The sequence below is a fragment of the Limulus polyphemus genome, unplaced genomic scaffold (assembly GCF_000517525.1).
Source record: "Limulus polyphemus unplaced genomic scaffold, Limulus_polyphemus-2.1.2 Scaffold1296, whole genome shotgun sequence".
Lineage (NCBI taxonomy): Eukaryota > Metazoa > Arthropoda > Merostomata > Xiphosura > Limulidae > Limulus > Limulus polyphemus.
In genome coordinates this window covers 161115-175251 of record NW_013666906.1, presented here as the reverse complement: position 1 = coordinate 175251, position 14137 = coordinate 161115, and the positions used below count along the sequence as shown (strand labels likewise).

Here is a 14137-nt window from a genome sequence, read left to right as displayed (position 1 = left end):
ATGCGATACCTACCACGCAGAAAAGTACGGTTATTTATGAATTCTCGTGCCACTGCGAATGTCGTAGGTCACACTTCACAAAGATTGCAGGATAGAATTAAACAACATGTACCCACATCCATAAGAAATAAGAGTGTGAAAGAAAAGAATTTACCAGGTCGCTCCTGTAAAACAAAAGTTCTGTCACCAAAATGTGAATTGGCGATTGGCCAGCATTTACTAGTGAACCCGACTTGTGCTGACAACTACACAGATAGCAGGTTTAAAATTATTGCAAATGGTCTGTCAACCTTTCATCTCTATATTTTGGAAGCCACCTTTATTAAAACACATAAACCTTTCCTTTGCCGCCAAAAAGAATTCCTATACAATCTACACATCCTTCAATAGGCCTGTAATATTTCCTGATTGGCTTAACGACATGCCAATCAGTAATTGCCTTTACTGGCCTACATTGATCTGACTCATTTTATAAGCTGTACTATTTCCTATAAATGATTTTCCAGACTGTTCTGCTATGATTAGTGTCTGGCGAAAAGCTTCAGCAGATGTTTCCTTTTCAACATCTCAACCAACAATTGGTCCAGTTATCAACGCTATTTTCAAGTTTTGAACAACTCAACTTTCAAGATCTACACATCTACATGTGCCGATGTTTCAGTTTATCAACGTTATATTTTAAGATCTCTGCAAGAACTCAGCTAACAGATGTATCTGCATATAAAAGCTATCTTCAAGTTATTATTTTTGTTCTGTGTGATTAATACAATAATCAGAAGTTGAAATAAGATTCTGCATTTGACAATTTTCAATCACATCTGAAAAGAAAGAGGTAAAATTTTAGGTTTTGATTGTTAAGATTCCACCGTACAATTTTGATTGAAAAGTTCAATGATTCAATATGCTTGTTAGAATTAAACTAAACATGTTTTAAATGACTTAGTAATAACATTAAAACTAGAAAGTATGGTAATATGAATACCTTTAACTTAGATATTGAAGAAAAAGTAAATGTAACTGATAAATTATAGACCATTACATCGTGAAATATTGTAAGTGAAGAACACTAAACATTCATAAAATGTTTTTTTGGTGTTTGTCTTTTTTTCGATTGCACTTGTGTAAAATATAAATGTGAACTAAACAGAATGTATAAAACCATTTGTTTTTTTTCCAATTTATTTGAATAATGTTTAAATACCATAAAAAAACATATGGTATAAAGAAATAAAACATATTATATCTCATTTAAAATTTAAGCTGGGTTTGAAAATTACACACAATTTGGATAATTTGTTACAGAAATGATTAGCCAAACTTTTTTTTTCAAATTTGAAAGTTATTACAAAATTTTATATCTTTAAATACACGTTTCCTTTTTATGTGTCCAACTCTCAAAAATCAGTCTCAAATTCCTATTCTCTGGACAATTTTTGTATTAAGAACAGTCCAAAAACTGTATGTGATGACATGTTTAAGACTGTTAAAAGTGTTCTATTGCTTACTTGAAATGATGCCTAGTTATACCATTGCTGCATATGCAGTTGGAAAACATTTAGCATCAAAGCTTAATCATTTTAATTTACTGGCAGATACCTAGTCAACAAACAAAATAATTCATTAAATTCTCTGAGGAAGATGAAGTATTTAGTCTGTAGGATTATTGTGAAGTATTCGATGTATTTAACAATTTTAATCAGTTTTATTGTTGTTTATTACTATCGTTTGGTTTTAGTATACTGCTTATAAGTTCATAAACCTATTATAATGAATATGAAGTCATTACACATTACATTTTAATTTTATTTCAGTCAAAATCTTACAATATTGTTTATTAAAATCCATAACTCCTTATAATTCCAGCATATACTGCTGCTTTTTTAGCATTTTGTTTTGATAAATGAGAAAAAATGATTTTCTTCTGAATAGACATTGCGGCTGAAATAGATGCATTTTTGATTATCTAATTGACAGACTAACAGTTTATTGATAAATGATCATCTAGCAAACAGTAGCTTAAAAGTTACTCATTTGTTTCAGTAATTTATATTATTCCATCGATAAAGTATTCACTAGGACTGATTTATAGGTTTATTTTACTTTTTTTAGATTATTCTAATTTCGCCGATCTGTATTAAAAGTTTAAAATCATCATCATTTGTGTTTCTACCTAGTAATGGTTATAACTTCATTACAGTATGTAAGCTGAGCCTTTGTATGTACAAACACTAAAGTTGTATACCTGTATACATATACTCATTATTTTAATTTTCAGTGCTAAAAGAATAGTCATGATTTTTAGACTACTGTTTTCAGTGTATTCGAAGAAAATGGTAAAGTAGATCACAAGTACGGTAGATTCTTAGACTTTAAAGACATTTTACATAAAGAGCTATGTTTGCAATTTCAGTCATGTGTAAAATCATTATAACATTAAGCCTAATGCAAAATGTTTATAATTGTAGTGAATATTTCAATATAAATAGATGTGAAATACATACCATTTTTTTTAATCAAAGTGTAGTATTTAATCAGTTTTTAACAAAAAAAATTCTTGTTATTGCTAGCCAATTTGTGCTATTGACCTGCAGTTTGTAAACAAAAACATAACTTCAGATTTCATCAGATGTTAAAATTGAAGATAAATTGATACTTTTTTCCCCTTTGAATATTTGTTTTTTGATACAGTACTTAATCAACATAACTGAAGTTATTTGAATGTTTAAATATTTTGTGTTTGCTTATTTATGTACAGTTGCTGAATACAACCCTAATTGTCACATTGAAAGTCAACCTTTAGCAGAATAATTATGATGTTTCATGGCTACAGTGGTTACTGTATCATTTAGACTGATCTTTAACTTTTTTACATGTAATTGTTCTCGGAATGACTGTTATAGCCTTCTTATGTACAGATACTTCTGGTGCACTTCATTCAAGTAACTTTTGTTTTTAAGACAATTTCTGAAAACAAATCTTTACATACAAAGTGAATTATTAGAAGTAAATACTTGAAATTGGTAACTGATCTCAACTTTGTATCGTATCTTAAGTAGACACCAGAATCAGTTGAGGTTATTCTTCATCAAAAACCAACAATTTATATATCTTTTAACCAAGAGCTCCTCTGATTCATTGTACCTTATTTTAAGTTTACTACAGGTAATTTTAGAATATGTCATAACTGTCACCTTACTTGCACAAATGTGGTGATAGATATTATTTATTACTTACAAGATGTGGGAGTCACTAAAGTGTGCAGTCCTATATGTGTTAAACACAATATATTTTCAATGTTAATTGCATCAGAAATACTTCAAAAATGGCCTGGCATGGACAGGTGGTTAGGGCGCTCGACTCGCAATCTGCGGGTCGCAGGTTCGAATCCCAGTCACACCAAACATACTCGCCCTTTCAGCCATGGGGGCATTATAATGTGATGGTCAATCCCATGATTCGTTGGTAAAAGAGTAGCCCCAAGAGTTGGCGGTGGATGGTGATGATTAGCTGCCTCTGTATTTACCCATGGGACGGTGACAGCGTCTGATAACATTTATGACTCCTTGGCTGAAAACTAATCCAAACCATGTTATTATCCACCTTTTATAAATAGACTAGAAATTTTATAATGTATGGTGATAATTATTAAGACATCATGAAAATAATTCCAACAGAATAATATAATATCTCATAAAGCTGCAAAATGTATCATGTTGGCTTGAGTGAGTTGTTTTATCCATCTAATTGTGTTTTTTTTATTTGATAGTTTTAAAGACAAAACTAGGAACTTTGTCATCAAGAGCTGTTCTTTTATCAGAGTGTTTAAAGTTGATTTAATTAGACATATTCCATTTCAGAGGCATGCACTGTTTTTGAAGATATTTTTGGTGGTGATTGTTAGCCCTAACTGTTCTTATGTTGTTATAGTATTATAGTTTAAGATATTTATTAATTGTGTATAAAATGTTTAATTTCAGTTTAACCCTTATCTCGTATATTAGACTAACTCAAATTATTTGTAGAATAACCATGTTAGCATTGTATTTATTCCCTTGTTGTAAAAATAATAGTGACTTCTCTTTCAGGCAGCAATGGAGGCTATGGATCTTGATGTCAGGTGGCCATCTCGAGCTTGGGATGGAAGTGCGTGTATGAGCTCTGTGATGGATGATGAATTTCTGATGGATACTTTCAGTGACACTTTGTTCAGCAGTCTCATTCCCAATCAGCCTTTTGATTTCCCCAATCCTCGTGAAATTGGTAATGTTTAAATACAACTTGTGGTAAATGATAGTTTCATTTTAAAGCTGTAATTTCCTGCCTTAAGTTACTTAAGTTTTAACTGTACAGCTCTTTACAAATTTATTGGGAAAATAATTAGGCTTCAGTTTGTGATGATATACGAGTCACTTTATTTTTCTTATATAAAACTATACTACGTATTGCATTTAATTCAGTATAGTTTTTACTTTTATGAATAATTATGAGATACTTATATTCAATTTTAATTTTTTTTCAATAAAATTCTTTATTTCTAACAATAACAAATATTTGCATGATATGATGAGAAGCTAGTTAAAAAGTAACTTTACCTACAGAAGTCCATAGTTGTATCTGCATATGTAGGTAAACGAAACACTTTTTTTTAGGTGTGATATAGCCAAAAGGGTTGGATCAATCTATAGGCCCTAATCTGGCCCTGATAGCCAAAACTCCTTCAAGAGCTAATCTGCTACTAAAATAGTGAGAAAAAAAACTTCCAAAGCAGTTAGGTCTTTGAAACTGAAGCAAAATGAAATCTAAATGTCTGCCCCAACGTTCATCTTTTGTATCTTTCCACTTGAGTAAAGATTTTAACCACTTGCTTAAATATGTATAAGTGTAATATTATTAATACACACTAACAATTGTAGCTTACAGCTAAGAATTACTACTGGTTCATAAAATCAATCATAAACTAAACATTTGAAATAACTGTTTTCCTTTTTAAATTTATTAGTGTATATACTTGTTGTGGTGTTAGTTCATTAGCAAGAGATTAAAGATATTTTATGATGCCAACATAAGATTTTAATTTTTTTTTTTCTTCAGCTGCCAAAGCTGGTAATGCTGATTTCATTCAACCAGGGCTTATCCAACTTCAGCCATCCCTTGATGACATTTATATGGACACATTTGAACCTTTATCAGGTAGGATCTTAATAAACCTGTCTTTGTATATCTGTTAAGCTGGTGTAATGTACACTTTTGAGTTTCTGTGAATTTAGTGTTAAAGATAATTAAGCTCACAGTAATATTTTCACAAAAGTATAACAATTTTTATTAAAAACTAGTATGGTTAAATTATCAAATGAAGACCTGAAAATGAAAAACGTTCTTGATTTAACAGTTTAGATTTAATAAAAATAGGTGTAAACATCACAGGAAGAACACATTTGATTGTTCATACATATACTGATCTATTAGTTTCAACCAAGCTGAGAAATTACACTTGTATTAAATTATATTTCTGTTTGCAGATTTTCTGATGTTCAGATTACCCCCTCTACCAGAGGAAGTGTCAGAGCAGGTACACTCACAAGAAACGACCACGACCTCGGTAGGGACGGAACAGGTATGATGTTTTTTAGTTTAGCATCATGAGGAACTATACATGCGAGAGTGTCTATACAGAAAAAGATATGAGGTTAGAATATACATAATAAGATTTTTTTTTAAGGTTAACTGATGACATATTCTGTTTTATGCAGTATAAAGTTAACAAAAAAAACAACAAAATATATTTATATGTTTAGAACCAAAGAAAAATTGGACTTAAGCTTTTGTTAAACATTTCAATCTCAAAATCTTCAGGGTTGTCGTCCAGAGACTTCGGTGTCCTCTTGTAATGAACAAAGTACTTATGGCCCCAGCAGTGCTGCAAGCTCTGTGTGTTTCCCCCAAGATCTGCCCCTCTTTTCATCAGAAAAAAGATTTCTTCCATCAAAACAGCCAGTAGCTTCTTCTCAGTCTGTGATGTTGGACTCTTTCTTGATGTCACACGAACCTCAACTGATCTCTAGTACATCGGCTGAAAGAGATGTATTGATGGACTCTCCAGAAACTGCACAACAAGATAACCAAACGGTCAGTGAGAAAACTTTTGGTGCTAAAGCAAAATCTAGTATTAGTTCCTCATCACTTTCTGCCTTCATTGATTCAAAGCATTGTGGAGACCTTTTCAGTGTATCACCATCAATCATGTCAACACCACTGACTTTACAGTCATCATCAACTAAAGTGCCTTCCTTGGCTCAAGCTCATACCACTAGTGGCTTCCCTAGGCCATTTCTGAGCCCTTCCATAGGACAACAAACAGTTCCACCTCTAAACTTTACCTCTTGTTCATCCAGTGGTACTTGTAGATATTCTCCCTCTGCTCAGTTAGTGGAGCATACTCATTCTCCAAGTCAGAGCATTAATACCCAGAACCAAGTTGATGCTGTGCTCAATAAAGCTACAAAGATTAAACCAAAGAACATAATAGTAAAGGTTGAGGAAGAAGGTAGAATATCGAACGGAACAACTCGGGTTAGTCAAGACAGTGGAGTTTTTCAACGAAGGCACTCCTTTACTGGAACTCGCATTTTGTGGGACAAAGCACTTCACCCTGACACTGGACAGTCTGTAAACCTGACTTCAATTCAGCCAGGAAACAAATTTGCAATTCCTAGATCACCTGTAAGTATTTCATGGTTAAAATTCTCAGATTTTAATTGTTAAATATATTCATTTTAGAAAACTTTGTAATTTTCTGAAGGAAAACAAAATTAGGAATGCAAACTAATGTAAGCTGCTTAACTAGTCAGCCACCAAATGCTGCAAGTTCTGAGTTTCACTTGAGGCTTCTTCGGGATGTTACTGGGCAAGACTTAAGATAGAGTTCTCAAATACTGCTTTAGTTTTGATATAAACTCTTGAGAAAATTTAGGTTTACAAGTCACATTTTGGCAGAGAGATATTAAGTATTTTACTACTAGTTATAATTGGTTTTATTAAAGTTTTATTATGATAAAGTTTTATATATATGCATACATTTGTGCTACATTTTGTATAATGTCATCTTCCACGTACACAAACTCTTAATATTATGTTTTAAAATATCACCATATGTTAGTGCTTCAATGGTCATTTGAAGAGCATTATTTAAGAAAAGGCTTAATGTAAGTTTCTTGTTGAATGCTTTAGCCTTACAATTATTTGAAGTAACAAAAAATCAGGAACATGAGAAATTATGTCATCAACTGATTATTATACCAAACCTTCAACCACAGAATATAACAATAAGAATCGTTACTGTGACTTTCCTTTCATCTCTCTCTCTGAGCTCTTGTTTCTCAGAGAATAGTGTAAACAAGAAGTCCAAAACATCATTCAGGAAACCAAAAGGTGGCAGCAGTCCATAACAATCTGCAGACAAACTCTTGTTTAGTGTTTTTGAGCTATATAACTTATGATACCATCGTGGAGGAAGGTATTTTCAAAGGTTAATGTAACAATCACTTTTTTTTTTCACAAAGAAGTCATGGTGTATGTTGTGTAGATGTAAGAAAATATAAATAATTTATTTGTTTCGACAGAGGTAATAAGCCAGGAAATTTATCCTCTAGGACTTAAATAAATACAGGTATTATTATTAACAGCATAAGATATTCTACTGATCTGCATATTTGTGACTCTAAAATGAGTAAACTTCTTGGTATTTAACTTTAATTGACTAATTCAAAACCTCATTTTAGTGAATTTTATATAAACATTGACAAGGCATACATGTAAATTTTATTGTTGATATATAAATGTGTAGCTTCAACGATCTGAGCGATCTCGCAGCATATCATCACCTCAGACTGGAAGCCCTAGGCTATTTCCTCAGTTATCCACGCATGCAACTTCCCTCACAAACATCAACATCAGCCCACCTCCCAGTCTCAGTACAATATCTCGCAAGAGATTACCGGACACGACATCCAATAGGAAGCTCCTTCCTGCTGTTACAAGCACAACAGCACTACCACATAATGTGTTAGCACAACTGCTCACCTCACGTAAGTGTAGATTATGTTATTTAAACAGTTTATTCAGTTGAATATTTTGATATATATGTTTTGGTTCTGTTTCTATGTAATGAGTTGTACGAGTGCTACTATAATTTTGATTAGTGTTGTTCTCACATTTTGAATGTTTAGTTTGGTAAATAATACAAATTTTACAAGTTCTATATTTGCCTAAGATTTTTTTGCATAAATATGAAATATTAGAAGTGTTAGAGTGATTGCTTAGAATGTGTGCTAAACTCTATATTCTACATTAATTCATGTTGTATGTGTATGTGAATTTTGTTGACAGATGTGTAGCTGGAGGAACCAAACTTGGTATACATATTTGAGGTATTGTTCGGGGTGTTGTTATCAGTATAGTGTTACCTTCTCCTACCATGAATGATGGAGTTTCTAGGAGTTGCTTTTCAGGGTAGCTAAACCTGAATCTCAAACAAGATTTTCTTGGCCTCCCTCTGGATCATAGGGGCACCATGTGTGAAACTGTGTTCGTACCCCCCTTCCTTAGAAGCTATAGAAGTAACTGTAGGCAATTGAGAAGTTTGATCGGTAAATTAGGGCCTTTGTGAATGACAAGGTATTTGAATCTTGCAAAAGAGCATGGGTATTTTATTCTATGGTAGTATGTGTAAATCATACTGAGTTTTGTCCTCTTTAATTCTTGTGGATTATAAGCAGAAAATCTTGGTGGGAAATTAAGATAGTAGGTATTAGTTCATTTGTAGTAAGATACAGCATTAAATGAATGAACTTTCCTATAAATATAATCTTGTAGAACTCGCCAAAAACAAATGTTAATGGAAAATACTGGTCTTAATAGATGGATGTTAGCAGTGGACTGATATTAAACCACTGGTGTGTCATATTTCGTATTTGGACTTTCAACACGTGCATAATGTAAAATAAACCCTTGTATTGTTAACACAATCATATATAAATATAAACAACAAACAGCATTATCCAAAAATATGATTTCTACGTACGTCTTTTAATTTTGCTCTGTTCTTTAAAAACAAAAGAAACAAGAGGGAATCCTCATTAGCTTGGCTGTAATTAGATCTCATATCAGTCAAGAGCTATGAGCTAAAAGTTTGTACTTGAAAAAAATACTCTGAGCCATTCTGTGAGCCGCTATGCCATGGCTAAAAATGCTTGGCAGAATTTGATACCATGGAACTAATTCTTTCTTCAAAACCAAAAGACTAATACCCCAAAATTCTTAGCATTCTGTATTATTGTTTCTAGGCTTCTTCTTCTTTTTTTTTTGTCTTTCTTTGAATAGCGTTGTAAATGCAAATGTTTGCAGAATGGTTTGAACTGGCTTACTAAAGCAAAATTAAAAATTAAGTATTTATAAAGAATGTAAGTGATGATTTTGATTTTTCATTGTTTTAAAGAGATCTGTTCCATTATTCTTCTGCTAAAAATAACAGAAAACAAAATACCTAAGGCTTATTATTTCTAAAATGCTTGAGTAAAAAAGCTATAAAAAAACTATCTAATTTTGTTAGGATATCTTAAGCACTTCTCAGTAATCATCATGGTTTAACCATTAGTTTGGTAATCTGTTTTATTCTGTTTATGTCATATTCGATACAGGATATCTGCTAAAGAGATATCCATTTTTTGAAAAATAATACAGATGTTATTACAATATTTATAATGATCTCTAAGACAAATAGCTAACCATATTCTAGGATTTATTCTTTTGTTATCACATATTTGATATGAGCTCCTATACCAGCTACAGGAGTCTCAGTATCAATATATTCAAGTTAACCTATTGTGTGTGGACTTTTGCTTTCGACCGTCTAACAGGAAGTTCTTTGTGCCAGGAATAATCTGAACTGAGGTTTGGGAGTCTTCATGATTGTGATTCTATGTACCCCATTTTGTGAAAACCATGTACATGTTTCATGTTTGTTTATGATAATTATGCTGAAATTTAAATATGGTTACGTAGTATGAAAAGTTAGCATGTTGAATTATAATTGCTGTAAGATTATTGAATAACCTGAGATGTCATCTAACCTTTTTTGTGGTGTTAACAGGTTCTTTAAAGCTCTAGAAATCAACTTTAACTATTCTATATTTATGGGATTTTTGAGTCCTGTTTAACTCACCGTATAATAACCTTAATTAACTTAGGTGTGTGAATAATATTAAAGCATTGCACTTAATTTATTATTGGATATTATTACAACTGACCACCTGTTAATTATTATATTTTCAATTTTATCTTTGGTGAAAAGAGAAAAAATCTGTTAATATAATCATTTAACTGTTCTAGTTTGTAATATTATAACATTAAAACTAATATATAAATATAAACTGTCATAAAATAAAGGAAGCATTGCTTATAAAGCAGTTTATGCCTAAAATTAATAACTATTCTGGCACACAATTGTATCTATTCTAACTTTAACTTAACTATGTTGATGTTCCAAAAGTTTTTTATATTATTTTGTGTGAATCACTTTACCTCTATTTACAATTTTCAAGTTACAGTATTTAATTTATAAATTTTGTTGTTATAATATTTTAAATTTTTGAAAGAGTACTTATATTTTTCTATTTTGTTGATTATGGACATTGACCCTCAAGAAGTCAAGCCCTATCAATAAACACCCTCCAGAAATATCATACCTTACTGTTAAATTTATCCAATCAAATTTAATGTACCCTGGTGCTGTATTATATATATATATATTTGTAGTTTCAGTTCATTTATTGTAGTTGATGTACCTGATGATGCCAGGTTAACCTGGTGAAATGTATTTTCATTAAATTTTACTCTGTTTATCCGATTTATCGAGTTTCCTATTAGTTACAACAGGAGTTTTTCCTTTCATTGTATTATGTGTTTATTTGTATTGATATTGTAATATCAGAAGGACCTGAATTGATTTATTCTGTTATTATTTTCTGACTAATTTATGAATTATAGAGGAACCTAAACTTGTACTGAGAGAACTGTAAAGTAATGTACTTTATACCGTAAATTAATGGTACTTTAAAGTTACTTGGATACTGATCTGAACATTGCTGTTAGTAGATCTGTAGAAAACCTGTCACAAAAGTGTTTTTTGTTGTTGTTGTTTTTACAGAAACAACAGCAAAGAAACTAGATACAACATCAACATTACCTACAGCTGTTACTCCAGCATTTTCCCATCAAAATCCAGCCCCCTTACCAGTTACAATCATTGGAACAGGTGCAGCTGGAGGGGCCACAGGACCACAGACTTTTGTGCTGTCTCCTCTGACTCTGGCAACAGTAAGCATAGTGTTTTTACATATCCATAAAATGTGTTTGTTTTAGTTGTAGCTATTTTAAAATAACCCTTAAATATGTACTGATTACATTATATGAGTCTTTTGTGGTAAATTTTCTAAATTTCAAAGGAAATATCACTGTCAGTTGTTAATGTTTTTTAATAAAAACTTTTGTATACATTTAAACATTTATGTAAACAGTTATTGAAACATTTAAAGCTTGAGAATATGACAGTGTTTTTGAGGTGTTATAAAAAGAGTGATTATTGTATCCAATACAGTACATATTTTTGTTAACCAATGAATGGATACAAAAATAATAGTCTAAACATTATTTAAAAAATTAGGTTCATAATTATGTATTGCAGATGGATGTAACATCTTAACTCTACATGAACTGGAGAACTTGTGTGTACTGTAAATTCTATAATTCTGAATTTACTTAATATATCTCCACAAATTTTGGTAAGCTTTTATAAACATTACAAGTATGTCGTACATGAAAAGTCAGAATTTTCAACAAAATGTTTCTACTAAAGATATGTCTCTGAATGTACTTTAGTTAGTTTGAGTGTAAGATTATTTTCATGTTAATTTTTAGATGTGGTATAATGGCTTGGAGAACAGCATAGTTGCTCACAGAATGGCTTTGATTTTGTTGTTGTTGTTTTTTCAAATACAAACATGCAGCTCATAGCTCTGACATCTCTGAACCGATTTGAGATCTAATTACAGTTTTGGACTCAGTAGGTCAAAACCTTTTGATTGATATATTTGACCACACCCAAAGTCTCAAAGACTAATTTACTCTAATCCTGCCTAAAAGAACTTAGATTTGATGGTAGGTTGCTAGAGATCCTGATGAGTAATAAAATCAAATCAGGTATACATATGCCACACATTTGGTAATGCTGGTGCACAAAAATATAGCTAATAAAATGGAAAAGGTCTCATAGTTTAATATACTGTAATCCTGCCGTGGCTATTGAGGATTTCATCTTGTTTTTTAAGGATAAAGTATTTTCTCTACAAATGTTTGTCAGAAACCTCCCAAAAGAAACACTATGTAATTTGAATGATAATAATAATAATGCACTTTAATTATGTATAAATATATTTGTCCAACAGTTGTAATATGTACAATATAATGTGTATGTAATAAATATTGAAGGAATGTTGTTGTTTTTTAAACCGTGTAAATGTATATCTGTATTTTAATTTAAAGTATTAACAAAATGATTAGGAGAACTAAACCTACATCACCAATTGGTACTCAGTAACATCAATGTGAAGACAAACTTCCGTCAGTCTTTTCCGACTCAGAATTATAAGCATATTTTGAACTTCTGGCTTAGAAATAGATATATTTTTGTGTTTTTAAGTTTTCAAAACTAGGAATGTTTAGTAACTGTTGAATTTTGTTTATGAATAATCAAATTTAGACAAAAATGTATAAACATTGAGCAGTCTAATCAACATTCGTCTGAGTTAACAGTGTAGTAACAACAAGGAAAACTGTAGAGAAAATCTATCTTTAGTTATTAAATGACTAAACACTGTGTAATTTTCATTAGAATATTACCATTTAGCTTGTATTATCCATCATTAGCTTAAGTTTATATGAGAAAAATATTCCAAACCGGTTCTTTTGCTTTACTTTTCTAACACAATTGTTCTTGATGGGAAAAATTATTTTTATTGTTGACTTAAAGGAATTATGTAGATTGGTGGGATGGATAGAGAAAGATAAATGGGTGAGATGGGTAGAAAATTAAGAATGTGTAGCTGAAAGGTAAGTTACAGTTTGAATATATTATTTAATATTTCTAGTAGGATCTTAAAATCTCATTTTTCTGTCTACTTTAGGTAACAGGTATGAGTGACTTGGGGCAAAATTTGTTGGTAGGAACTACGCAAGTGATATCAAATCATCAGAAGGTTCCTCTTCTATCTGTTTCCTCAAACTCACTGAACAACAGTAAGATTGCCTGCTTAGGTTCTTTTCAAGAGGATTAGGAATATTTTTTTTTTAAATAATTTTGGTGAAATTTAATTTCAGATGTTACTAATCAAATAACCGGTGGTGGTATTTATTACTGAGTGATCCAAACGTATTATTATTTAATCTTTAAAATGCTGGATGAACAGATTGTTTTACATTGACAATAATAAGATGTTGAGTAGAATCATAACTATATATTTCACCAAAACAAAATATTTATAATTGCTTCATAACTATTGTTCCTTAAACTAAGTAGGATAGGTAGCAGTAAAATATTGTAATGGTTACTTTCTGTGATAAATCCTATTTGAAGTTAGAAATGTAATCCAAAAAAGAGCTGAGGACTGCTTCAGAGACTTACATTTAAACTAGACTAGACCACCAGTGACCCGTTGGGTCACCCACTATTCACAGGTTATGAAGAATTCAAGCTAATTTCAATATTGCACCGAAATGAAAGTTTATTTTGAGATAATTTAATTGAATATTTCAATCCATTTGTGTTATTCATAATTCAAGAGAAGATATTTGATTGTTCATCGGGTGTAAAAAGAAAGACCATTTCATTTTTCAAAGAAAGTGAAGTCAGAGTTTTTAGGTATTGTGATGAATTAGTTCATTATGTTGTGGTCTTTCCTCTTAAACATTCTGCAAATAAGAAACAGTAACACTTTATTTTTTCTTCGAATTACCTACCATAACCAAGGCACATTATTGGGTAATTCTTCAAGATCTTGTTTTTGTCTATCTTATGCCTTTTAGT

The 14137-nt window shown here is 31.2% G+C and overlaps 1 protein-coding gene across 2 annotated transcripts in view; it reads left to right on the top strand.

Annotated features, from left to right (window-relative positions):
- LOC106462994 (MLX-interacting protein-like) overlaps nt 1-14137 on the top strand; it is a 58466-nt gene that overhangs the window by 23777 nt on the left and 20552 nt on the right. The window contains exons 5-11 of one of the 2 annotated variants that reach the window (XM_022390399.1): nt 4086-4260; nt 5092-5190; nt 5520-5614; nt 5854-6720; nt 7844-8084; nt 11204-11373; nt 13239-13350. In XM_022390399.1, coding sequence (XP_022246107.1) covers nt 4086-4260; nt 5092-5190; nt 5520-5614; nt 5854-6720; nt 7844-8084; nt 11204-11373; nt 13239-13350 — 1759 coding nt within the window. Of the gene's footprint in view, nt 1-4085; nt 4261-5091; nt 5191-5519; nt 5615-5853; nt 6721-7843; nt 8085-11203; nt 11374-13238; nt 13353-14137 lie in introns of both variants that reach the window. The other variant, XM_022390400.1, reaches the window with a different exon arrangement.